Source organism: Psammomys obesus, unplaced genomic scaffold, assembly GCF_907164565.1.
Source record: "Psammomys obesus unplaced genomic scaffold, mPsaObe1.curated_primary_1811, whole genome shotgun sequence".
Taxonomy (NCBI): domain Eukaryota; kingdom Metazoa; phylum Chordata; class Mammalia; order Rodentia; family Muridae; genus Psammomys; species Psammomys obesus.
The window spans coordinates 15,577,115-15,602,067 of record NW_026585580.1 but is presented as its reverse complement, the minus strand read 5'-3'; the positions used below and the strand labels follow the sequence as shown (position 1 = coordinate 15,602,067).

General features: G+C 48.7%; 1 protein-coding gene across 5 annotated transcripts in view; it reads left to right on the top strand.

The window, feature by feature from the left end:
* Aff3 (ALF transcription elongation factor 3) overlaps positions 1 to 24,953 on the top strand; it is a 434,549-nt gene that overhangs the window by 225,036 nt on the left and 184,560 nt on the right. For all 5 annotated transcript variants that reach the window (XM_055607315.1, XM_055607298.1, XM_055607308.1 and 2 more), the window contains exon 6: positions 1,368 to 1,415. In XM_055607315.1, the coding sequence (XP_055463290.1) occupies positions 1,368 to 1,415 (48 nt within the window). The remainder of the gene's footprint in view (positions 1 to 1,367; positions 1,416 to 24,953) is intronic.

Genomic DNA, 24,953 nt, shown 5'->3' with positions numbered 1-24,953 from the left:
GCCAGCCTCTGAACATCTAGAGTCGATTCTGATCAGCTTTCTGTACCACAGAATACCAGGAAGTACCCTGATGTGGGAATGTGTATAATCCCAGAACTCAGGAGGTTGAGGCAGGGAGATGACAGGTTTCAAATAGCCGAGGCTGTGTGGTTAGACTCCATCTGAAGAAGACAAGCTGAAATGAGAGAAGCACAGAAAAGAAATGCACTCGTTACTTTCCTTCCCATCAGCTGACATGTGCATTTTACACGGTACATACAGTGTGGAGCACAGTTCAGAATGACACAGGCCTTTGGCATGGAGTGCATTCTAAGTGGAGGGATATTTTGGGGTGTCGAATTGAAGTTGTGGAGAGGCTAGGGTGAGGAGGGGAATACTACTGAGAATGCCAGAGCCAGGCATTGCCACTGTGAGGAAACTGTGGGTGAGCTGTGGCTCAAAGGATGCCCTGAAATTGGCTAGAAGACTACAGAAGACACGCATGGCATTCCTGAGGGAAAAGAGAGTTGTGAAGAAAAGGCGGTGAATTTGAGTGACAGAGCACAAAAATGTCCCATTCTGGCATGACCACTGCGCCGTGGTTTACAGGACCCCAGGGCGACCTCCCTGGGACCACAGGCAGCTCACCCAATGCTTATTGCTTTTATGTTCCCATAAAACCACGTCCTCTGCTCTGCTCTTGGCAGAGTAACCAGCAGTAACCAAACAGTGTCTGTGGAGTCCCCATCAGCTGTGCCCCAAGGCCACCACACCCCAGAGCTGCCTACAGTGCAAGGCAGCAAGGCTGGCAGCAGAACAGGCGGCTGTGGTGGGGTCTGACGCCAGCATCCTCAGCAACCCCCAGAGCTTCGCAGCTGCTTGTCGTTGGCATGTAGGTTTAGGTTCACCCTGACACTCCATGTGACATTCGAGCACTGGGACCTAGGGTTTGTTTAAGCTGTGGTAACCACCATACCATCTGGTCCGTGTCACTTTCCCACAGGTAGGCCCGATCTGCTTTGCAGTAAAGTCGGTGGTTTCCACGTTCGGATGAAGCCCAGCATGGACGGACCTCAGAACCTTGGAACATCTTCTGTGTTTCTAGAAACTTCCCCACTTCCTTTAGCCTAGTGGCAGAGCTCTGGGCTGAGTCTGTGGGCACGTGCATGTGGCTCGGCAGGCCAGGAAAGGGCAAACATCGACAATAAGAACTGACCAATGAGAGCTGGCCATCAGGGGGTTCCCCTCATCCGCCTCTCTACTTTACACATTCCTTTAGGCCAACTTTGCTTCATCCTCCCACTCATTTGGAAATGTGGTTGTCATCCTCTCTTTGTGACTACAAGTCCGTTTGAGCAAGCCTAATTTGTTTTTTCCTTTGCTTTCAGGAGAGTAGATCTGGAGAAAGCAACAGCTGTGTTGAAGAAATAATTCGGGTAAGGATGCTCTTTAAAATTTTATCAATGTGTTGGCCATACACAGATTTCCCAGAAGAAGGAAATCATGTGGCCACATTATCAAAGGGATCTGTCATGCTTTGCTGTTTGATGCTGACCTGTCCTGAGGGTGGCCATCCGAGTCACCCAAGTGACAGTTAATGAAGCGGCCCTGCTTCTCAGGAGCTCACCAGGGCCTTGGGGCACACTGAGGTGACACTGTTGAAGCAGTCAGCTAGAGGACCAAGACAACAGATGTTAGGTGAAAAATGCAGCAGGACCCCATCAGTATGTACCACTGTTTATCACCTGAGCATCCTTTAATATGCCGCCTTCTGAGTCAGGCAGGGCTGCCTGTGATTTCTCTCCTAAACTTAATTAGAATCAGAAGCTCCTGACAGAGACAGTGCTTGAGCCTGAAATTTATTTCTGTGTTGCATTACGGGTTATGAATTTCCTTGGTGCCTGTTGGCCCATCCCTCCCACCGCCTTCCATCTATGTGCACTCTCTCACACAGATGGAGTTGGGCTCCTGCTTGGTGTCAGTAGTCTCCCGAGTGTTCCAACTTATCCTCGAGAACTCATCACCAACCCAGAGCTTTTCTTCCCTCAGAGTCTTCTCAGGGAGATAACCTGAAAATGTACAGTTCTCGAAACACTGATGCCACACTGGGCAAAACCCCCAAAGAAATGACACCAGATGCTGTGGTCATTCCCTGGAAGGAGGAGAACATGAATGTGTTTCCACCTTTTGAGGCCCCTGCATGCCTTCATATGAATGACCAACACATAACATATTATTATATAATCGCTTGAATTAGAATGTTTACCTTTACAAACTGTTTTCAAAAACAGGATATTTTTCCTCCTGAAAAAATGTTATTTCACTAATCTTTTTGAACAAATTGGTCAGAATAACTAAAGTTAGATTTTTTTTTAATTCATGATTTTTTTTTTTTTTTTTTTACTTCTGAAGAAAACTGATCAAAGCCCAAAGGTTCATTTATGACCTTTAATTATGTTGAGTCCATGTTTTATTTAAGAAAATCTATATTATCTTTTTTGTTTCACATTAAACAGTGGATAGTATATGAGGCTGATAAACTTCTCCTAGTTTAGTCTTCCAGCATTCTTTCACGTTGGGGCTAAATCCTCCATTTTGTGTCACTTCCCTTTGGTTGCTTGTGGTGCCTGTGTTCGTATGCCACTCTCCCTTACTGTGATTAGACTTGTCTCCTTATACCGTCTTGTATCTAGTCTGAAGAAATTTGGCATTTGAGATACCCTCTCCTTTGTCTTCTTCCTTTTGCTCCTGACTGGGTCTCCCAGGCTGGCCTGGGACCCACAGATCTGCCCACTGCCCATTTGCTGGGATTCTCCGAATCACCCATCCTCCATGCTCAGCCCTGGCCTTTTGGTTTTTCTTTGTAGACAAGGCTTGAAGTTGAAAGAAGGACTTGAATAATTTATACATCAAAAGTTATACTTTAAGGAAATTGAAATTCATTGAAGTAAGGCAGATTCCTTCAGTCCAGTTTGAAGCTTTCACGAGAGCCTCATGCCCTCAGCTATCCAACTCCTACCTTCCTACATCACTGATTCACAGCCTCAGGCCTCCTCCCATCAGGTGTGGTCCAGGGAGAAAGGCTGGCGCTGTGGAGCAGCTGGGTTGGCGCCCACAGACGAGGCTGAAGTTCGAAGTTCCCGTCCGTGTGCTCACTGGGCTTGACGTGGGGACTGTGGGAGAAGATAGTGGACTATTTAAGCTCTCCTCCTCTCAAAATCTGTAAGTCCAGTACTAGAGGAGGCAGCTGTGGTACCAGTCCTGTGGGGGGGGTGTCTTTTACACCAACCCCCAGCCCACAGGTGTCCTTAGTGAGCTGATGATGGAGGAGTCACGGGGATGTGCTGTGTCGCCAGCGGCCCCGGGTTTTCCTGCTGTCCCTCGCCTCACTCGGTTGGTGATTCTCTACCGTCATCTTTCCCCCTCTCCTGACATGTACCGTCTCCCCCAGACATAAGCGCCGTGCTCCTTTTGACTCACAGCTCCAATACTTCTGTGTATCTGTCCCTCCCAGACTGTGGCCCCAGTTGACAGCCCATGAGCAAGGAAATGAGTGAGGGCCTCCAAAGGAGAAGCCCAAGAGCCATTGCAGTGTGGTCATTGTGAGTCATGGATGTGGTTGGTGGGTCTTTTGATGTCTGGTTTCCATGGATAGTCTTTATAAAGCCCAATTTTCCTCATAACCTCTCTGCTGTGTGACTCACTCAGGGAAACCGGATGTGGCCAAGGTCATCGGGAGTACTGGTTTGAGGCCGTGCTATCTAAGGGGTGATACTCTCTTGTGCAGGAAGCAGAGGGCCCCCAGAATGTGTTAGAATGTTGACAGAGTTCTCATGTCCTTTCTGTGTGGAAAGGCAACTGGGCAAACAGTGGTAGACTGAGTAGGCACGGCCTCCGGCCCTGGTAGGACCATCTGCCTAGTGGGCAGTGTCGATACTGACGTTTCCGAGGTCCACTTAGGAAGTAGCTGTGACAGACTTGCAGGGATTTCTGTGACCCTACCCTACCATATGCTGTATGTCCTTTCTTGTGGTTACGGCTGATCTCACTAAGGAAGCGACTGGTAGGTAGGAGAGAAACAGGACATTGACTGAGGCATGATGAGGGCCCCAAAGCAAAGGAAGTGGCAGAGTCTGTCAGAGCCTGGTGAGGACAAGGTAGGTGAAGTGACCAGAGAATGGGCAGATGGAGGTAGGAGGAACCAGTGCTTGCCTCTCGGGCATGTTGAGGCCCTGTGGAAGGGAGCCAGGGGGTTGGTGTGGAGGGTGAGCTGGTCACATTGACCATTTCAGTTCCATATTCCGACAGCCATGGAGGATGGAGTGAAGGGATGAGGAGGGGACAAGAAAGGCGGAGGCCATTGAAAGCATGCAGAGGAGAGCTACCTGGAGGCCAGTCTCAGAGGCGAGCCACAGCAGCACTTAGGATTGCTCCTGCCTCAGGGTCGGGGGGGAAAGAGGGACCCAGTGACAGACTAGGCGAGGTGAAGAGCATTCGGGGCATCCACGACGTGACAGAGACCAGCATGTGGGTGGGGCAGCTGTCAGCAGACAGCTGAGCTAACAGATGCAGCCCACGTTTCCAGGAGAGGGGCTGGGAGCCACAGCCAGAGTGTGAAAGGCGCAGGACGGGAAGGTCCACCTGTAAACGGAAGTGAGGAGTGGACATGCAGCCCTGAGAATCTCAGAATGACGGGCGTCAGGGCCAGTCTCAGCGCTCCGGGGAAGGTAACCAGGGCAGGGAAAGGGCTGGCCCGTGCGTCCACGCGTTAAACACACACAGGTTGACGGCTCACACTGCCAGTGACGCCTTTAACTTCTGCTTCTTCTCCCTTTTTTTATTTTTTTGCTGAAGTGGCTGTTTTCGCATCATTTGAATATCACAATGCATTCTAAGGTATAATTACTTTTTATTCTTACTCAGAGAATTTTAATCCTGGGACCTAATAAATCTGTGTGTAATTACAGAATTCTCTTATCCGAGAGCGAAATTACCACGGAATTCTGTGGAGATGGGCCACAAGGCCTTGAGTGAGGCCTTGTGGCTGACATAGGCGCGTGGTACACAGTTGTGAAAGTGGTCGGACTTTCACTCCCCTGAAGGTTCAAGGGGCACCCACAACACCTCGGTGCCTTTCATAGCCTCGTCCATCAACATACAGTGGCATTTACATCTGTTGAGTCAATAAAAGCCGTTTACAGCATAATGGAAGGAGCACAGGGCTGGGATCCAGGATACACGAGTTTTATGCAAGAAGGTTTTAGGTCACGCTCTGCTGAAGGCACCCCACGAAGTGCTGTGCCACTTAAGGACGACTGAGGGGCCGGCGCTGGGGCCCGGCTTGCCCTTAGAGATCACCTGAGTGTAGCTCCTGGACAGATCCCGCTCCCGCCGGTCACCTGCACCCACTGACTTAGCTCCAGTGTGCGCCCTACAGAGTTGCATAGGGCTGCGTACTGCTGTTTACGAGAAAGGGGTAAGTGCTGCTTGTTGACACTCGTGATCCGTTTCCTGAGATTATAAGGGAACAGCTCCAGACGAGTACAGGGAAGCCATTTCCCCCTTAGCTCCCCCCAGACCGAAAGCCGGCGCTGCGCAGCCTCACTGGAGAGGTTTGTGTGTGGTAAGCGTGTCATACGGCTTGCCCGTCATCACAGCCTGTCTCATAGCCAGGCTCTGCCTGGTGAGACAAGAGAGGCCTTGTGCTCAGACGTCTCCGTGCCCCTCGCCCCAGATGAAAACACGTTAGCTGCTCTGTGCCTGCTGGAACGTGGGAAACAAAGAGATGGCTTGTTGGGGTCACATCTCTTCCTCTGCAGGCCAGAGCGGCTTTTTATAAAAGCCTGTACTGTTTCTCTTACAGTTATTTATCATTTGTTTCTAACAGTAAAGATCTGGTTCATGACAAACTGAAGCCCACCAATGACAAAAAAAAAAAAAAAAAAAAAAAAAAAAAAAAAATCAGCCCAGGGAGAGCTGCCCAGTAGTAACAGTCCGTTACTTCTTATAGGAAAGTAAGCCAAGAGAAGCGCGATGCTGATAGAGAGAGCTCACTAAGCCAAACCTATCATCTTACCCAAGAACACACTAGGCCGTTTCATAGTGTTGTATTTTATGCTTTCTTCGCGCTTTTGGCTATCTGAATATTAAGGACAGAAACTGCACGTGTTTAGATTTCACTCTACATCTATCGATACATTCTTAATTTAAAAAAAAAATCACGGTTGGTGCATTGGATAGAAACCAGAAACCCCGTAGAAAGGGCTGCGTTCCCACCTGCCCCGGGTGCCAGGTCACTTGATGCGGGTCCCTCTGGCCACGCTCCACATGCTAGGCTGTGAGTCTAAGGAGTTCCGTCTCCATAAGAGAGGTGGGTCTGGCCCCGCGGGCTCTGGGGTGACAGCCACAGAACCCTAAGGTACAGAAGCTCCTTCTGAAATACTCCTGCCTCAGCATTCAGTCTTCTTCCTTGTCCGCTGCACAGTTAGCAATCTCGGGGTCCTTTGCAGGATGGTAGAGTTAGTGAGGAGACCAGGAAAGTGTCGGCAGTGAGGTTTTAGTTTCCGTCCTAGCAGGGGAAGCCTGCTCATGAGTGTCAACATTTGCAGTGGTGTTGTGCGGCTGTTGTGACATGCTTTGGGAGTCTCTGTGCTGCAGAAATGGCAGCAGCGTCGAAAGGCCTCCATTTATACGCTGTGCCATCCGTGCTGCGGAAGTGTCGGTGCGCTCAGTGTCCTGGGCACCTGAGCACCTGGCTCAGTGGGTGGAGACAGCCGGAGGGGAAGTGGGCTCCTTTCAGAATCGGCACTCTTGACGGGTGGCTTTGCCCAGTCCAGCCCCAGTGGCACAGAACAAGGGGGCAGGAGCTGGGGTGCGGCTGCGAGGTGGTGGCCTTGCTGGCCTCCTCTGTCCAGCCCACGGGACTGCACATTGCCGGCCATATTGTACTGCTAGGGAACCCAGGGCCTTGCACCCGCCACCAGCTGCACCGCTAATCCACATGCCCTGTTTTCACTGTGCGGTCACTGTGTGCTGTTCTCCAGTGTGACTTCTAAGGTGCTGGGGCTGGCACCGAGGGCCTCGCAATGCTAGGCCAGCAGTCCACCACTCAGCCACTTCTGTGGCTCCTCGTTTCAGTTTTTCATGATTTCTGCGTGTAGTAAAGAACATGCGTATGTTTACTAACTATATATGTCCACCAGACTGTGAGAAAATTATAACAGGGGCTACAGAGGTGGTTCAAAATTGGTTAACAGCATTCATTGCTTTTCTGGAGGATCTGAGTGCAAAGCTCAGCACCCACATGGCAGCTCAGTAACTCCTTCCCAAGGGATCGGGTGCCCTCTTCTGGTCTCCATGGGTACCAGGCACACACACGGCGCACAGACAAACGAATAAGTTAATAAATAAAGGTTTGTTAAACTTAAAACATAGAAAATTATCTTTAGGGTTACTGTGTTTTAAGTCATCAAAAGATTTAGGTTCCTAATGAAGAAGCTTCTACACAAGAAACTATGTGCCAGAGTGACGTCAGCACTTAAAATGTGGAGGCAGATAAGATCACACTTGCTTGCAAAAGGATCTGGGGAGTATCTGTGTGTGAATAAACTGAGCGTCAGACAACCTCCAACATAAAGAGCCCCCATCTGTGGCCTACTCTGTCTCTGCCTGGCATGTTCAGTTCTGACCTAGACATCCCACCGAAGAGCTGGTCCTTGCAAATAGGTCTTCAAGAAAAGTCACCCAGCCCTGTCCTCGTACCGTTAGTGCCCAGATCCCTGGGATCGCTAGGTTCTTTACCCCCGGAATCACTGCCTGTGTTAGTGTGTAGACCATGTGGCCACAGGAAGGTCAGGCCATTTTCTCAGGCAGGTCCTGCTGCTAGCTGGACCAGCATGCTGGATCCACATCCCCGCCGGCCTTTGCTGCTGGGTTACTTCAGGTCTGTGGATGGAGCAGTAGCCTCTCCAGCAGCTGGCAGTGCAGGCTGCACTGTGGGCTTTATGCCAGGCAGCAGGAGGTGGTCTTCTGGCTTACCTTGGACCTGCCTTCCGGGGCAGGATTACAATAGCCTTTCAGTGTTCTCTTCCTTCAAGCAACTCGACTAGAGCTCACTGGCAGCATGATATTCACAGCATCTAGTGGCCTTACCTTGTCCTCATCAGCAAATTTTCTCAACCTTTACCCTCTGTTCTCTGAGGGATCCATTCTGGAGCAAGGGTGTTTGGGATAGAGGCCAGGGACCTATACAGGCTAAGGAGCACTCTGCTACTGACTTTAACCCCCGTTGCCAAGGAAGCGCTTTCGAAACATTTTTCTTGTCACCGAAGATGCTCTGTATCTCTTTAGATGTCGCACCCTTATCTGCCGTGCTCTCTGTGAGGAATAAGCTTTTCATGCGGAAGAACTGTTCAGTGTGGCCAGCTTTGAAAATGTCTGGTTGGGTTGGGCCATCTCGGCTTCCTGTGCCCACCCTCACTTTCGTAAGTGTCACATTCCCTGCACTTGGCCAACTGGTGTTTCCCTCGGGTGTCCTGGGACTGGCTGTCTGCAGCTTCGCATGGTTCTGGGCACCAAGACAGCTGTGAGTGACCCCGGTGGAGACCCCATCTTCCTGGAGCGCTGTAATCCAGGCTGCTGATACTAGATACTTACACTCATCCGTTTCACCCTCCTTCCTTCTCCACACTCTCTTCCCACTTGGGACCAGCCCTCGCCCATCTCCCCGGTCCCATCCTCCCCCGAAGCTGACTCAAGGGCGAGCAAGTGTTTCCACTGCCTGGTAACCACTGTCTCTCTACTCGTTTCCTGTGCTCAGAGTACACATGGACACATTCCAAAATATTTCCATCCTACAACAACAACAACAAAGACCATAGAGAAGAAGCAGGCTTTCTCCGGAGCTGCATTCCCTGGGGCTCCTCCTTCCCTCCCTCTTGAGTAGGTCAGTCTGTCATCAGCATTACCTCCATTTTGCCTTCACCCCTCTGCTGCCTGGCTTTCACCTACTGTACCTGTAAATCACCGTGTCCTGAGAAGGTCATGAGCCCGAACATGCTCATCAGGAGGCACAGGGGTGATGCTCTCCACAGCACAAAAAGGGTGCTTGTCTGGCATCTCTCCCCACTGGACCCTGTAGGCGGCCTCCCAGCTCTGTGGTCCTCCCTTCATGCATCTGTCTGGGATGTTGGCATCCTTAGGTTACCCCCTCCCATTCTTCTCTGAAGTTCTCTCTTGCATGCTGCTATTCCTTGGCTTCTGATAAAAGCTTCCGTAGTGCTGGTATGTGTCAGATTCATGCCTTGAACCCAGCTCTGTTTCCTGAATTTTGTGTTCACCTGTCCAGCTGCCCCTATTTCCACCTGTCTACCGTATTTTCCTCCAGTGTGAATTCTCGCTATCATGTGGCTGCTGAGGCTGTTGACTTCTCTCTCTTCTCTCTCAACATTATCCTGGCCATCATCTCATCCAGTTCTTCCCCAAGCCTGTCAACTCTTATTTCTTCAGACAGGCCTATTCTCTCTATCGTCCACGTCAGCACCATCCTTTTCTCCCTAGACTATTCCAGAAGGCTGTCCACTGATCTTTGCCATCCATCCCCCCTCCAACTAGCTCTCCACAGTGCAGACAGAACCAGCTTTCCAAAGCATACATTTTACCAGCCTCTCCCAAGCTCAGGACAGTCAGATTTCTGTATGCAATTTGTAGTTCTCTTCCTAGTTGTTCTAGCCATGTTTCCCCAGCCTGTACTCCAAATTTTAACTCCTTTTCTGCAAGAGTGTCACCAACTCTGGCCCCTGGGTCCTGCTTTGCCACAAAGCAGGCCACAAAGTTGGCTGACTGACTCCTTTTTAATTGACATAGGACTCTTTTTGGGAACCTTCCTTGTTCCCTAGGTCTGAGATAGAGGTTCCTAGTCTGTGTTCCCAGGAACCTGCATTCATATTATAATACTGGTTACATGGTAGTCTTTTATCTCTCATTGGGCCATCTATCTTGAAGGGCTGGCCATAAGAACAGCCCATAAGAGATGCTTAATAAATGCTGAGCCGATGGATGGATGGATGGATGGATGGATGGATGGATGGATGGATGGATGGATGAATGACTTCACCCTGTGTTTTTACTTGTTCCTGTTCTTCACCTTGTGGTCTTCCAGCACTATAGCAAAGGTGTTTGAGGTGATTTTTTTTCTCCTTAAATGATTGCTTCTGTAAGGGCTAGCAACAGCACTGTATGCAAAAGAATCAACATAAAACATACATTGAACAGTAATGCGAGAGAGATGAAAATTTACCTGTCAGTGGTTAGAAATGGAAAGGAATCTGGCTGTCACTGAGGCACACGGAATGTCAGGGAAAGCCCAGGCTCCTTTTGTATCTGCCGCTTGTGTCTTGATTGTCTTTTATAAGATGGGGTTTTTCATTTTGATAGATAATGAATTTTACAAGTTGAAAAAATGAAGATAATAAGTTTGCAAGGATAATTTGGTTAATTAGCATGTTGCTACTATGGAATCGGGCTGCAAGTCAAAGCGATTTCACTGCTAATGTGGTCTATGCAAAGCATCTCTTGGAAAAATTAAAATATCCACCCAGAGCGATCAGCTCAAGGCACACATTTAAAACTTGTATTTATTATGAAAACCACACAGTGTTCTCCATTACTTTTTTTTTCCAAATTGAGGGTTGTAGAATTACATTGATTTGCTGCAAATTACCATTGTATGCACACAGATCTCTGAAAAATAATTTCTAACATAGATAATGATAGCTTGAAGATAGAAGAGATAGAGGACTTGAAAATTGAGAGCTTCTATCCTAGTAACCATTACATATTCTGAATAAGGCATAATTCTTTACCTGTCCAATCTTAGGGGTATTTAGCTCATTTGAAGCTACAAACTTAGAAAACTAATTCTTCCTTTGTCCTTATATTCATGCGCTTTTGTAAATTCTGCTAATTTTGACTTGATGTATGATACCTTCTTTTTGTGTTCATTGGATTCTGTGAAGTGGAAATGCTGAGAAAACCGTGGTCAGACCTCGCATGCCTGGCACCTCCGCACACTCTTTTGTTCTGAGTTTCTAAGGTGCTGTTCTCACAGACCCAGATTTCCAAACAGGTAGCACTGTGCTGGGTTTATTTAACATTCTGAATTAAATGCTTTATTGAACGTGAAGCCTTTTTCTTTTCATTTGCTCATGGCTCTATTTCTGGTCCTATTTGTGCCTTAGAACTTCAAGAAAACTGTTGTGCTCAGCACCTCCATTTTCTGGCCGGTATCATACTCTCAGTAAATTTACCTTCCTTGAAGCCTTTGGTTACTGAGGATCAATCAGTGAACTTCCTATGCCTCAGGTAGTTGGTTTGGAAAGGATTTTCTCTCCAGGGAATTTTCTAGGAAGTGATGGGCAGTTCCTTGTTTATAGTGATAGAACTTTTTATTAACAAAACTTTCATCATAATGCCTTGACCTTTTTATGGTAACTAAATGAATAGAGATTGTTTGGTTCCACTAAATTAATATATAAAGAGCTGTATTTTCTCACATTCAAGTGTCTGTCTACAAATACTGATTAGGCTTCTGAGGTTGGCTTTAAAATATTTAGACCAGAGGGACCGGGGCACAGCTCGCTCCTGGCCTCACGTGCACAAGGCCCTATGTTTAAAACAAAGACAAAAAAACTTCAGACCAACATGCTGTTGGCAATCCAGGCCGTGGCTACTTGTAAATCTTTGCAAACACAGATTTAGTATACATACTTTAAATCATCCTGGCATTTGATCCTGATCAACATTCTCAGAATACATTTTCAGTACACATGCCTACTCTCTGGGGTTAGCGTTCCCCTCCCCAGGATTAACTAGTATGCTGGGTTATTTCTTAAAATATGCTTCAAAAACTCATGTTAACAGTATATACTGGTAAGAGGACAAAAGAGATTTTTTTTTTTAAGGTTTAAAGTTAGCTGAGATCGATATTGAACATTTCTTTCAAAGCACCCAACCTCCCCTACTCCCCCAATCCTGCCTCAGCTATGTCTCAGGAAACCATATTAGAGATTAGGAACCTGGTGAGGACAAGGCTGCGCTTCATGGAATACAGAGCATCTCTAGACTGTTGAAGCTCACCCAAGGAAAAGGGAAGAAGGAGAAAAGAAACCACAGGCCTCATGGGACATGAGAAAGATACCACCCAGAAACCAAGCAGCAACAGGTCTCTTTTAGACAGGAAGATTAAAAATCTCCCTTCTGCTCTACAGAACAAGCCTGATCATCTTGGTTTTTTATTTGTTTGTTTGTTTTGTTTTAACTTTCCATTTCCTTGTTTGCTCACTGAAGTCATCACTACCCCCTGGGCAGAATGCAGAATGAGCTGTGAACTCTAAGGGGGAAAAAGGACAAGAGATGAAAATGGAGCTAGTTATTGTTTTCTGAAAGGAAGCACCCACGGTGTGTGAGTAAAGACCCCAGGGCAGGTTCCTAGGTTAGAGACAAGTGTTGATGCTGGCAGAGGGGGGAGGGGTCATGGGAGCTGGAGGCATCTGGAAAGATTGCCAGCAGCCCTTGGGTAGTGAAATGATTAATCACTTCAGAACAAAAGAGCACAAAGGGAGACTTGTTAAAAATAAGCAAGGGACAGAGGGTCAGCCCCGGAGGGCCACAGGGCCCCTCTGTGTAGTCATGTGTTTTTAAAGTGTGTGCAACACCAAAAGCAAAAATCACATGCCCCTGAAGGAAAGTCACCGAAAATGGCAGAGAACAAAAGAGTCAGTTAGAAGGAATATTTAGGAAATGAGATAAGCCATCATTTGGGACTTGATCATCCCTCCATCTACCCCCTCCCAAAGCCCAGTGTCTTAGTGTCAGGAAAACTCACGGGCCTTCAGACGACATGTTCTGGACCTTTCACCCCTAAACATGAAAGGACCCTGTCAAGTCAATATTTTTAAGTAAACTCCTCCTTAAAATCTAAGTTCGGGGACTGTATGAGCTCCATGATTGGACCTGTGGACCCTGCAGCCCAGCTTAACGGGCGGTTGTGGGAGTGTTTCACTCGTGACTGTACTCGCTCATGTAGTGTCACCCAGGTGGAGGGAGAGAGGCAGGGTTTAACCGTGGCTCTCCCACTGTGCAGCCTGGGGATCTTCCATACCACCAGAGTGCAGCCAGCCCCCTGTACCCACCGCCACGTGCATGGAGAATAGAAAGGATTCGGGAGAGAAACCCCACCACTTGAATTCCCATGCACCAGCGCTTTCACTGAATGTGGGTGATTTGTGGGGGTGGCCCCTGTGGCCTCCACATTTTCACAGGTCCTGGGCTCTCAGGGAATGAGTGTTTGGCGTCCCAGGGCCTCCTGTCTCAGTCGTGAGCCATGATGTTAGGTAGACCTGCCATGGCCATGGCCATACGTAACATGCGTAGACCTGTTCCCTGTCGTTACTCCCCAAAGCTTTCAATAGAATGACCTGACACTTTGTGTCAGATATTATAGTCATCTAGAGGTGACGTAATCCATATGGGAGGGTGTTGTACAAAAACTGTTACACAAGGGATTTGAGCACTTAAAGATCTGCATGCCTTTAGGGGGCCAATCCCCAGTGGCTACTGAGGAACAACTCAACTATGTTAAAAACAAACAAACAAACAAACAAAAAAAAAAAAAAACCAAACATGTTTTTAAAACATCCAATTGATTGTTGTGGAAGTTCTTCAGGACTCTTGGATCTGGTCTCCATCACTCCCCTCACCCTGAAAAAGATGTGTCATGGCTGCATTAGCTGCTTCTGTATGGGGTGGGGGAGCTGCTAAGTGAGGTTTAGGCAGAGGCTTGGCTCCATCAGCCAGCACATGAAGGGGTCTTGCAAGCATAGAGACACCTTGACCGCCCCTGTACATCGGCCTGGAGCACACATAACTAGGTACTTAGCAACACACCTTCAAATGCAGGTACTTAGTGACACACCTTCAAATGCCAGACTGTTTTGTGCCGTGGCCTGGGTTGTACTGCTGTCTGTTGAGCTCTGTGGCAAATGATCCTGCCTGTATCACACCCAGGAAGAGGACACTGGATAGCGGTGGTCTTCCTCTTCAGGGAGAGGAGAAAGTAAGGCAGAGAGTAAGGAGACACCGAGCGGCCAGTGGGGCAGAAACCCAGGTTTCCGTGGCTCCAGGGTAAGAATTTCCCACTGAGCCTGAGCCTGAGCCTTCGGCAGCTCTGCTGCTCACGTGGCTTTGAGCCACTGTAGGTTGCAGTGTGGTGCGGCGTGCTCAGGGGAAAGCCATTGTTCTCGTCACTCTGCATATGGCTGGAACATCTCCTAGATGAACCTTCGCTTGTCCCGGTGGATCATCATGTCCTCAGCATGTCTTCATTCATTCCATGCACTTCTGGAGGTGAACCAGTCTGTAAATCGGTGACAAAAATGAACGTTTTCTTTCAGAGCTGAGGGCTATTTGCTGCTATCATCCTTACTGTTAAAATGACTGCTTTTAGATTTATTAGAAACGAGGCTGACTTTAAGAAATCTCAGTCTAGAAAATGCAATCGTATGATACTTGCTGGGTTTTTTATTTGCTGAAGTATTACTGATTATAGCAAACTTCTCTAAGGAACCTGCCTGTTTTTTTTTTACAGCTTGGCATTAATTTGTAAAACAGAAGTATTAGAAATCATTAGAAGTTGCTTGTCAAACAATAAAACATAAAGAATGGCCTTTCTTGGAGTTAAATGTAAAGCAGCAGGATGTTATAAGTCACTGTGCAAAGCAGTTTTTGGAACCACAGTTAGGTCCATGCACTGAGCAACTGTGGAGGAAATCATTGCAGACTACACCCCCTGGTGGACCATGTGCCTGATAGACGCTCCGTGGCTTTTTGTCTGTTAAGGAGGAAGTGGAATTTTATGTGTAGAAAATCCATGTCTTCGGAGGAAGAACTAAGAGGTGTCTGAAGGCACCAAGCTCGTCTTTACCTCCAGTGGGGGTCCTGTGAGCAGTTTATACTGTTAACTTATGTTTCCTTTGAAAATGAAAAGAAGCGTGTGGATATTGGAAGGAGCATCTTCTTATTGACTTCCTTTTCTGACACAACAATGTTCAGCATGTCCCTGCCAGGCCTACAGCTCAAACTGCCTAGACCTTGGTGAGGGTCTCCCAGAAATATTAGTAATATTTTGGCTTTGAGCCGACCACCTGTAGGAGCACCAATCCCACTGTGAAGAAAACAAACACACAAAAATCAGAGGACCAGCGTGTTAATGATTTTTACCAAGCTCACAGGAGCTCAAGCTGCAGAGCAGGCAGCCCGAGCTATGGGGTGGAGCTGGGGTCTTCAGGACAAAGCAGGACTTGGGCGACGCTCACTTACATGGGACAATAATCAAGGCCTCCGTGCCGATGAGAAACCCAGCTGAAAACTCTGAAATGTTTGGTGAAGGTCCAGTATGGGGTCACATTCATTCATGCCGGAAGGTTGGCCCCCTCTGGCAGGTTTTGCCTCTACCGGGCACCTGGAGGGGAGACCTGGGAAGATCCTGGGACCTGGGACCATCCAAGGAGCCCCGTGTCCCACCTCCCCTCCCCATCAGAGCCTCAGCTTGCAGGAAGGACAGGAAGGACAGCCCGGAGAACTGCATCCCTCTACTACAGAGGGAGGTGAAAAACAGCTAGGAGCCCCTGCCTGGGTGGGACTCCTCTCCCCTTGGTCCCAGCATGCAGAAGCAGGAGGAGTACCGGCCATGCATTGTGAGGGACCCTGATGGAAGCCTGCCTCGCCGGGGGAGGACAGGAGGAACTTGAACATGCTACTCCGTGGAAAAGGGTGGTGTTTGTGCACTGTGTGTTACCTTCCCGGGGGAGTGGACCAGAATGTTTAAGAAGGATGCCCTGGCAAGACCCCAGTCTCAGGGCCTGTGGAAGCCTCCCTGCCTCTGTCCACCCCACACTTGAAAACACTGAGTCAGAATAACGGTGGCATGCAACTAGGAGAGCTGTGTAATGGGAAGTCGGGGAGGGGAGTGCTTGTAAGTCCCAGAGGGAACTCGTGTGGCCTACTTCCTGGATACATAAACACAGACCTCCATATAAAACAAAACCCGCTGAAGGAAGGTTTCACTGCACAGAACATACTTCAGTGTCTGCTCACACAGCAGTATGGTTGTCTGGGAGGGTAGGTGTGCAAAGGCATCCAAAAAGGGAGGGAAAAAAAAGTTTGAGGAGGCAAAGCAATGGTCTCCACCCGAATCTGCTATGCACAGATAAAAGCAGCTGTTTTAATGGATACAGTTCATGTGCTGCTCTTCCAGAAAAGGTGGACGGCACGACAGCTAACGCAGGGTATTTCACCAGTGATGAGAACCATAGGGCGGAGCCAAGTGGAGAACTGGGAAACAGAAAACAAAGATTTTTAAAAACTGCCCCTCAACATCTGCCTTGATACCATGCAGGGTAGAGCCTTTCAGAGGCCCTCTGTGGCAGGCTCCTGTCCTGTCCCGTTTTCTCCCTCCTCCAATGTCCATCCTCTTTGCCTTTCTGAATAGGGATTGAGCATCTTAGCCAGAGTCCTCCTTCCTGATTAGCTTCCTTAGGTGTGCATATTTTAGTATGTTTATCCTATATTATGTGTCTAGTATCCACTTATGAGTGAGTATATACCCTATGTGTCTTTCTGCTTCTGGGATACCTCACTTGTTGAGACTCATAGCCAAACTTTGGGCAGAGTACAGGGAATCTTATGAAAGAAATGGGAGATAGTAAGACCTGGAGAGGATAGGAGCTCCACAAGGACAGTAACAGATGCAAATGGTCTGGAGACAGGGGTCTTTTCTGACACTGATACTCCAGCCAAGGACCACTCATGGAGATGGCCTTGAACCCCTGCACAGAGGTAGCCTATGGCAGTTCAGTATCCAAGTGGCCTCCATAGTAACGGGAACAGGGACTGTCTCTGACATGAACTGATTGGCCTGCTCTCTGATCACCTCCCTGTGAAGGGGGAGCAGCCTTACCAGGCCACAGAAGAAGACAATGCAGCCAGTCCTGATGAGACCTGATAGACTAGGATTAGAGGGAAAGAGAGTAGGACCTCCCTTTTCAATGGACTGGGAGAGGGACACGGGTGGGGAAGAGGGAGGGTGGGGTTGGGAGGGGAAGAGGAAGGGAGGTACAGGGGGGATACAAAGTAAGTAAACTGTAATTAATTAAAAAATAAATAAATTAAAAAAAACTTTCCCTCTTCCCTTCACCACAGAGGGCAAAGGGAAAGTGCCACCACGCTCTGGCGAGTTTCTCTAGATAAATGACCCCGCCCCTCACTTTACTGCAAGCCTCATCCAGCCTGGGCTCAGGACCCACCTTTGGTTATTTGTCATGCATTGCCTGTTTTATCATAACATTTCTGGCACCATCTTCTGCATCCGTGTTTGGCAACAAGGCAAATCTGCCTTATGAAAGGTTTACCAGTTCCGTTCGAGGGCTGGCTGCTGTAGGGCAGCCATTATTAACGTCGTTGATGGAGACCAGGCTCGGAACCAACCGAGGTGCCTCCTCTCCTTTGGCTTCCTCACATTCTCAGCCATTTTATCCTTTCCCATTTTTTTCCCTTTGCTATATTTTATCTTTGCAGTAAATTTGGTTTCAGATGGGGTACACAGACCTCACTGAAATAATGAGCCAGCATCTGCATGGAGAGCGCAGTACCCAAGCCTTATTAAATAGTCAGGGTCAAAATCGGGTTTCATGGCGTCAGAGGGATCAGCCAGCGGACACAATGAATCCTCATTAAGAGCTCGTTCTCTTTTAATTTAGTAAATGTTTCTTGTCCTGGGCTTCTCAGCGCTGCTTAGCTATTTTTGAAACACCGTGTTAACTTTTGAATAAAACAGACCTAACAGTCGACTACACAAACCGTGATTTTTCTTTAAAGTGAGAACACAGCTAAGGTCACAGCCTAATCTCGGGTGACGTCTCGTGTGAATAGCGGGGCTCCTCTGCCTGCAGCTCTCGCACCTGGGCCTGAGGATGCCCTTGAGAAGCCTGAGTGGAGCATAGGCAGCTCAAAAACGCTCAAGAGGGGACACACAGACTTCTAGAAATATGTCAGTTTTCCTGATTATCTTTTTTTTTTTTTTTCCTGGGAGGTCAAGCTTTTCATTTTGACACTTAATGAATAAACTGCCTGTGTTGCAAGAAATGGGATAATGAGTGGTAAAAAGACATAATCAGCAATGACTAAATAATTAAGGGAATTGAAATGCAGAGTCATCTGGGAGTGCATTAATAATAACACAATTTGTTCCATATGCTAAAAAATTCTGTTTTTGGAAAATCACTCATTACATATGCTCCATGGCAAAAAAATTAATGTTGACTAATAGGAACTGTAATTAGGCGTTCTGCTTCTAAACAGCTGCATAAAAGATGAAATCATATAGAAGGTATATTTAGATACGAGTGAGAAAGTAAACTGATTATTATTCATGGTGTTGATAATGGGAACTGCAATTTATGCACGTCGTGGGAATTGTGTTAGGCAATTAGAGAGACACACTCGACTTCCCATTATGTGTTTACACTTACATATTTCCTTTCCATCCGTGACTGTCTCTTTCCATATCTCTTGCCAATGAGAGTCGTGAAGGATGTTGTCACTGAGCACCTGGGGACCCAGGGGCTTCGTGGGCCTTACGTGGAAAAGATGCTGTGGCCAGAGGCTGGCCGAGCGAGTCCCACGTGGCTGGGTCCAGAAGGGCCAGCGGGTGCTCAGCCCCCTTCGACTTCTGCAGCTGTGGTCGTGGGAAGGAAAGCAGCAGTGGTCACCAGGACTGGTGGCCCATCTCACTAGTCGCCTCGGTGTCTCTTGGGATTGGTCTCCTCCTGAAAGAGGACAGGGGGGCAACTCTGGGAGACGGAAGGTGGAGCAGAGAAGCGTCTGTTCATGGAGTCTGCATGCAGTGAGGAAGCTGTGTGGGAGAATAAGAGTGTTGCAAACGTAATGAAATAGTGTCAGAGCGAGATTTCAGCTTAGAAGGCCAGCACCGCCGTACCCTCTCTCACGTAGGGATGCAAGGACTCTGGGGACCTGCAACCAGGGTGTCCCTTTAGCACACCTCCAGTTCTTCTCAGCCACACAGTGACCCTGTCACTGCCACGGTGTGGATTAGGGCCGTGCCCTGAGCTGACTGAGGGAGAACGTGGCGCCTGGAACCTCCGCTCTGGAAGAAGCATGAATAAAGAGCGGTGGATCTGATGTCTGCATCCCTGGTTGGAATCTGCTGTTTTTATGGCCTTAGAAAACAAACAAACAAAAAAGACCTCCTTACCCCAGTGTTTTCTTCTGTAAATCACAGCTAGTCATACCTTCTTTACCTGTCTTGCAAGGTCTGAGGTTCTCGAAAGATGGATGTCAAAGTATAGGCTTAGATTTTTTTCACCAAAACTACTTTATTTAGGGTTCCTGAAAGCTTCTGTCCCCCTTCCTTCACTGACCAGAGGTAGGGGAGAAAGAAGATTATTAGTTAAAGGGGGCTGTAGACCTTTATAGAAGTAGTTCCTTGGGGTGAGTCCACTCTTCATGTCCAGATACCCGCAGTCCAGTCCAAAAGCCACACCAAGAAGCAACATGAGTCAGCACAATTTAGAAGATCTCGACAAGTCAGTGAAAGCCGCAAGACTCAGTTGGATTACCCCAGAAGCTCTCCGGAACGTTTCTTTCTGCAAAGTCAAGTGTTGAAGCATGAAGGGCCAGCACAGCGATGCCGATCCAAAAAGCAATGTCTCACTGTCTGTGGGCCTGTGGGCTTCTGTATATTTCCTCTCCTCAGCGTTCACCCACGGATGTTGTCAGCTGGCCAGAGTCACACCCCTCACACCAGACAGCTCACAGCAAAACATCGCGTACCCTCTCAGAAGCCAGCCTCCAGCCAAACGTCACATGCCGACTCACAAGCCAGCTTCTGGCAAAAACACCACACGACTCAACTGAGCCTTCAAGGAAACTAAGAGCTTCCACTTCATCAAAGAGCTTCGTAGCCACAAATCGGATTTTAGGTGTAAGGCCGGTTCTGGTTGCAACCAGTATTTTACATATTTATCACCTCTGTTTTAGGTCATTAAGTTCTCGAAGGCATAGACTTATCGAGGTACCTGGCTCCTACCCACACAGTGCATGGCCCTTCATTAATCTCAGTAGATAAACTCGGGCAGAATGGTGCTCTCCACATCCCAGTCTCCAGAACACATGGATACATGCCAGTGATGAGGCGAGGGCTTTAGTCAGCTTACTCTGAATTAGAGATGGTCCTGGAAGGTCTTCTGAGTGCAGTGCAGCCACAAAGATCCTTAGAAGTAAAATGAGGTGGAAGGAAGGAAAGCTAGAGAGGAGGCAGCACGAGGAAGACTTGCAAGCTTTGGAGACAGAGGGTAGGCCATAGCCGGGTTACCTGCATTCCCTCTCAAAGGAGCAAGGAGTGAATTCCAGCCTGGAGCTCTGAGGACAGAGAGTGTCCATCTCTGAGGTCACTGCCTTCGCCCACTAGGTTGGAGGTGATTTAGTCCTGCAGAGATGGGAAGCTGCATCCATGCAGCTTGACAAAAGAGACTGGCCCGCAGGTGGCCAGGCTCGCCCCTGTCAGCCGGAGGATTCGCAGCCTAAAGCCTCCGCTTGGGCCTGGTCTGCCCAGGTACCCCGACTAATCCTGCACTTTGCTGTCCCTTTGCTTCCTGACTTAAGTAAGCAGTAAGCTTATTGCTCTGTGCCCTGCGGTACTCCATAAATACTTGGTGACCGGCTGACAGTGTAAGTGTCGAAATGATTTCCGAGCGGAGGGAACAGGTGTGGTGTGTTCAGAAGCTGGGGGAGGGGAGGAGAGACTCAGGACTTTGTGGGGTTGCATAGCAACTAGGAGGGTGCTCTGCGCCTCTGCCTTATCCTTGCCTCTAATCACCTGCTCTTCACACTGAGCACTCCACTTCAGATTAGCATCCCTGGCAGTTGGTCTGGCTTACTTATCCTCTGTGAGGTGGCTTTACATGTACCACTATTGATTCAAATCCCAGAGGGCCTTAACCAAAACCAGCGGCCCCCCAGTACATTAGGAAGGTCTTGGGTTGTGAGTGTGTGAGGTTGACCTGGGCGTGCTCCCCAATAGATGCCAGAGTCATCCCCAGGGATTTGATAAAACGGAGAGACCTTTATCTTACCCACACATTGTCCATCGGAAGTTACCGGAGAGCTCCTGGTCAAGTGCTGTCTTCAGCAGGAAACTGTCTTAAAATTGAATACACAGCCTTGTATTAAAGGAGCTAACAGCTCCGCGTAGCAGTGACTCGGTAACTCACAGAAGTCCCAGGCGTGAAGGCCAGAGTTCGCAGACGGAGCGGACTTGTGGGAAGGGAGGTGGTTTCCATTGCTTACGCATTTAGAGGAAATAGGTCCCCCACACACACAGACACTTGTGCTCCCTGGACATTAAAAGATGGCGACCCAGAACATACCCCCAAATGCAATCTTTAAGAGCCACCATTGCCTCCCATTGGCAGTTTCTTTGAAGACAGACCAGCTTTTGAATTCCAGCTTTATGGCTTGCTAGCTGAGTGTCTGCGGATAAATCACACAATGTCCTGTTAAAAGAGCTTAAAGTCATAGAAAGATGAAATGGAGCCTTGCATGAGACACCCACTGTCACCTGCGCCTCTTCCTACTCGCTGGAGGCTCAGGCTGCCACAGAGGCAGCGGGCTCCCTGTGCCCACACTGCTGGAGGACCACTGAGAACAAGGCATTCTGACCCCACCCCCCATCAGCTCCAAACCCCCCCAACGCCCGCTGCTGGGCCGACATACCTTCGCTCCCAAGTTTTGAGATGTGCCTCTGAGCCTCGAAGCGGTCTGCTTTCTAGAAACTTCTTTTGTGTTAAAAACAAAACAAAAACTTTGAGGAACACTTCCCTTTCTCATCCACCCTCAAAACACACACCGACAAAAGCATGTCTCTCCTGCTACCTCCCCTGATCGGATTCAGACTGTTGGCTAGCTGCCGGCCCTCGATGCCCGTGGAATGGGCCTGTGATCTGCAGAGGCACAGAGAATAAAGACCCTTTCTCTCTGTGGCTGCGTCACCACCAGGTAGTCATTAAGTAAACCGGTGTTCTAATGCACTAACAAAAACACATGATTGTTTAAGAGAGTGCATTATGGAAAATGCAGCTTTAATGGTCTCTGCGGAGTCGGAGTTGGGGAGAAGTTCACTGCGGCACTGCTGAGGCAGAGCGCTGCTTCCGTGTGGGAATCTAAGTTCCTGACATTCTATATCATTTTTATACCTTGTTGCTAGGCAACACGAAAGGATGTAGTTACTGCAGCTATGTGTGCTTTCTTATTTTTTTTTTTTCCTAAAGCCACTTTTAATTCTGTTAAATGAGCCTGGTTATTGATTCCACGGCCCTTCCTGGTTGCATTGATTGAGCTGCCGCCGTTAGCGTGGGGGTGGGGTGGGGTGGGGGCGGGCGGCAGTTTGCTTTTGTAACCAGATCACACGTGTGAGTCATCATCAGTCTTGCTCGTCACCTTTTGTTTTCTTACATGTACAGTAGTGTTCCGGTACCTGTCGTGTGATACCAAACAGAGGAGCACTAAGTGCGATGTGTGCCCTAGACTGAGTCTGCTGGCGAATCAGACAGGGCCGACCTGCTTCTAGGATCTGTTTCTTGTCATCATGGTCTTGACGTCCCGAGGATGTCTGTCCCTTTGTTCTGAGGTACATCTCCTGTCAGCCTGTTCGCTTGTCCTTGGTTCGTGCTATGAGGTGACCTGGGAGCCACCCCCATAGGAACGCTAGGTGTGGCGTTGAGAAGCGCAGTGCTCCTCCGGGAACAGAGAGTCGAGGCGTCCCTCTCCGGGCCAGCTGTTTGGGTCTCCTCCTGACGATTGTGAGAGTGAGGGAAGGTTCCCCACTCTACGGCCACAGTGATGGTCCAAGACACAGCACCCCTGGTGGACAGGTGAGGCCGGGCACCTGGGGCCGTGCAAGGGCAGCGGTCCAGAACACTGAGCCTGCAGGGCTGCATGACCCAGGCTCCGTAGTAACAGAAGAGTGAGGTCGTCTCAGCGTCTCACCGGAGGGTGTGACCGGCTTGTCGGAAAAACAGGAGCTGCACCTGGTCCCTTGTTAAGGGAACATGCATGACCGAGCACATTTCACAAGGGCACGTGGAGGCGGATGAGAACTTGTGGAGTTAAGACAGTGTTGACTCGTTCAGAACACACAGTAATCTGAAGAAAGCTCTGTTGGCTTTTTGACCTCAGAGTGAAACAAAAAAGAAAAAACCGAGGGCAGGAATAGAATTCATAGTTTGGGATTCAGTAGGAATCAATATGATTCCTTTCCACCAGCTTGAATATTAGGAAAGCCACTTGTCTGTTTAGGGACGGAAGAGTTCTCTGCTCCAGAAAAAGCATGCACGCTGGGTGTGTTGTGGCACTTGGGACCTTGGAGCCATGACTAGTTCAGTCTAGCCAAAGAGCTGCTGGGATTTTATCAGACCAACCAAGAGCCAGCAGGGGGCTGAGTCAGTAAAGTACTTGCAGCCGTGAGGACCAGAATTTAACCTCTAGAAAGCATTAAAAAGCTGACTCTGGTGGTGTTTTATAATCCCGATGCAGGTGAGGTAGAAACAGGAGGGTTCCTGGGCTCCTTGCCTAGCCAGTCCAGTGTGCTCAGTGAGTTCCACACCAGTGGGGGACCCTGTTTTCAAAACAGTGTTGAGGGCATCGGTGAGCTGATGGCTGAGCTTGTCCTCTGGCCACCACGCACATGCAAATGCACGCATGTATCCCCCCACACATCAGATCAGATGTGTCAGCAACCCACGTAACAGCAATTTCTTCATCTCCACTCCCGCACCCTGCTTGCTTATTTCTACGGGGCCAGCTGGATCAGACAGGCCAGTTTTTATTCCCCGAGAGCATTAGTACATGTACGTATGAATGGTCGTTTTATCAGGATCTGTTGGTGGATGCAGAGAACGCCCTAGGTGGTGGCAGTAATGATCCAGTGTGGGGAACCCAAGGCTCAGCATCACGCCCGCTGTTTCCTTTCCAAAGCCTCAGAAGGCCGCTTCACCCTGTCTGCAGAGGTCCGTTTTCAGCTCCACAATAAACACTGTTTCTTTCCAGAAGTGAAGATTGATTAGGGAAAAATGCAAACACTCAGTCTTACTATGCCGTGTATTGTAAGTGGCATTTCTGTAAATATTTAGCATTTACCATAAAGCGCTTTCTGTATGCCAGCCAGTGTGCCGACTTCCCCAGCAAGGCTGCATTAAGGAGGATGTTTGCTTAAGTTGACAAAAAGACAAAACATAAATGCTAGTGAGGATACAGAAAAGGGGGAACACACACATTTGCTGAAAATGTAAATTAGCGCTCCACGGTGGAAAGCAGCCCCGTGATTGGCCCTGGAGCCGTCCGTATGTTGAAGACATGTTGTATCTCTCCGCATCTCTCTTGGTGTGCATGCACGCGCGCGCGCGCACACACACACACACACACACACACACCCCAGAGATGTGGTGCTGGATGACATTCAGCACACACTGATAGGATTAATGAATGAGTGACGCCACGTTAACCTACCAAAGGTGAACTCGTAAAAGGGCTAGTGCAGGAGCAATCTTCAGAAACAGGGTTGAGCCGAACTTCCGGGCTCTGTGTTCGCCACAGCCACCACGGCAGCTGAGGAGAAGGTCTCGTCTGCGGCTTGCTACAGTTGTCATCTGTGACTGCTGGGAGGCGTTTCTGTTTGCTTTTGTGTTTCTTAGTTTGTGTGGAAGTTCATGGTTAAGATTGATCTTAATGAATACTGCAGGTTAAACTGCTGAGTGGAGAGGTGCGTGAGTTCTGCTAGTCTCCTCTGTCTGCGCGCGCGTGTGTGTGTGTGTGTGTGTGTGTGTGTGTGTGTGTGTGTGTGTGTG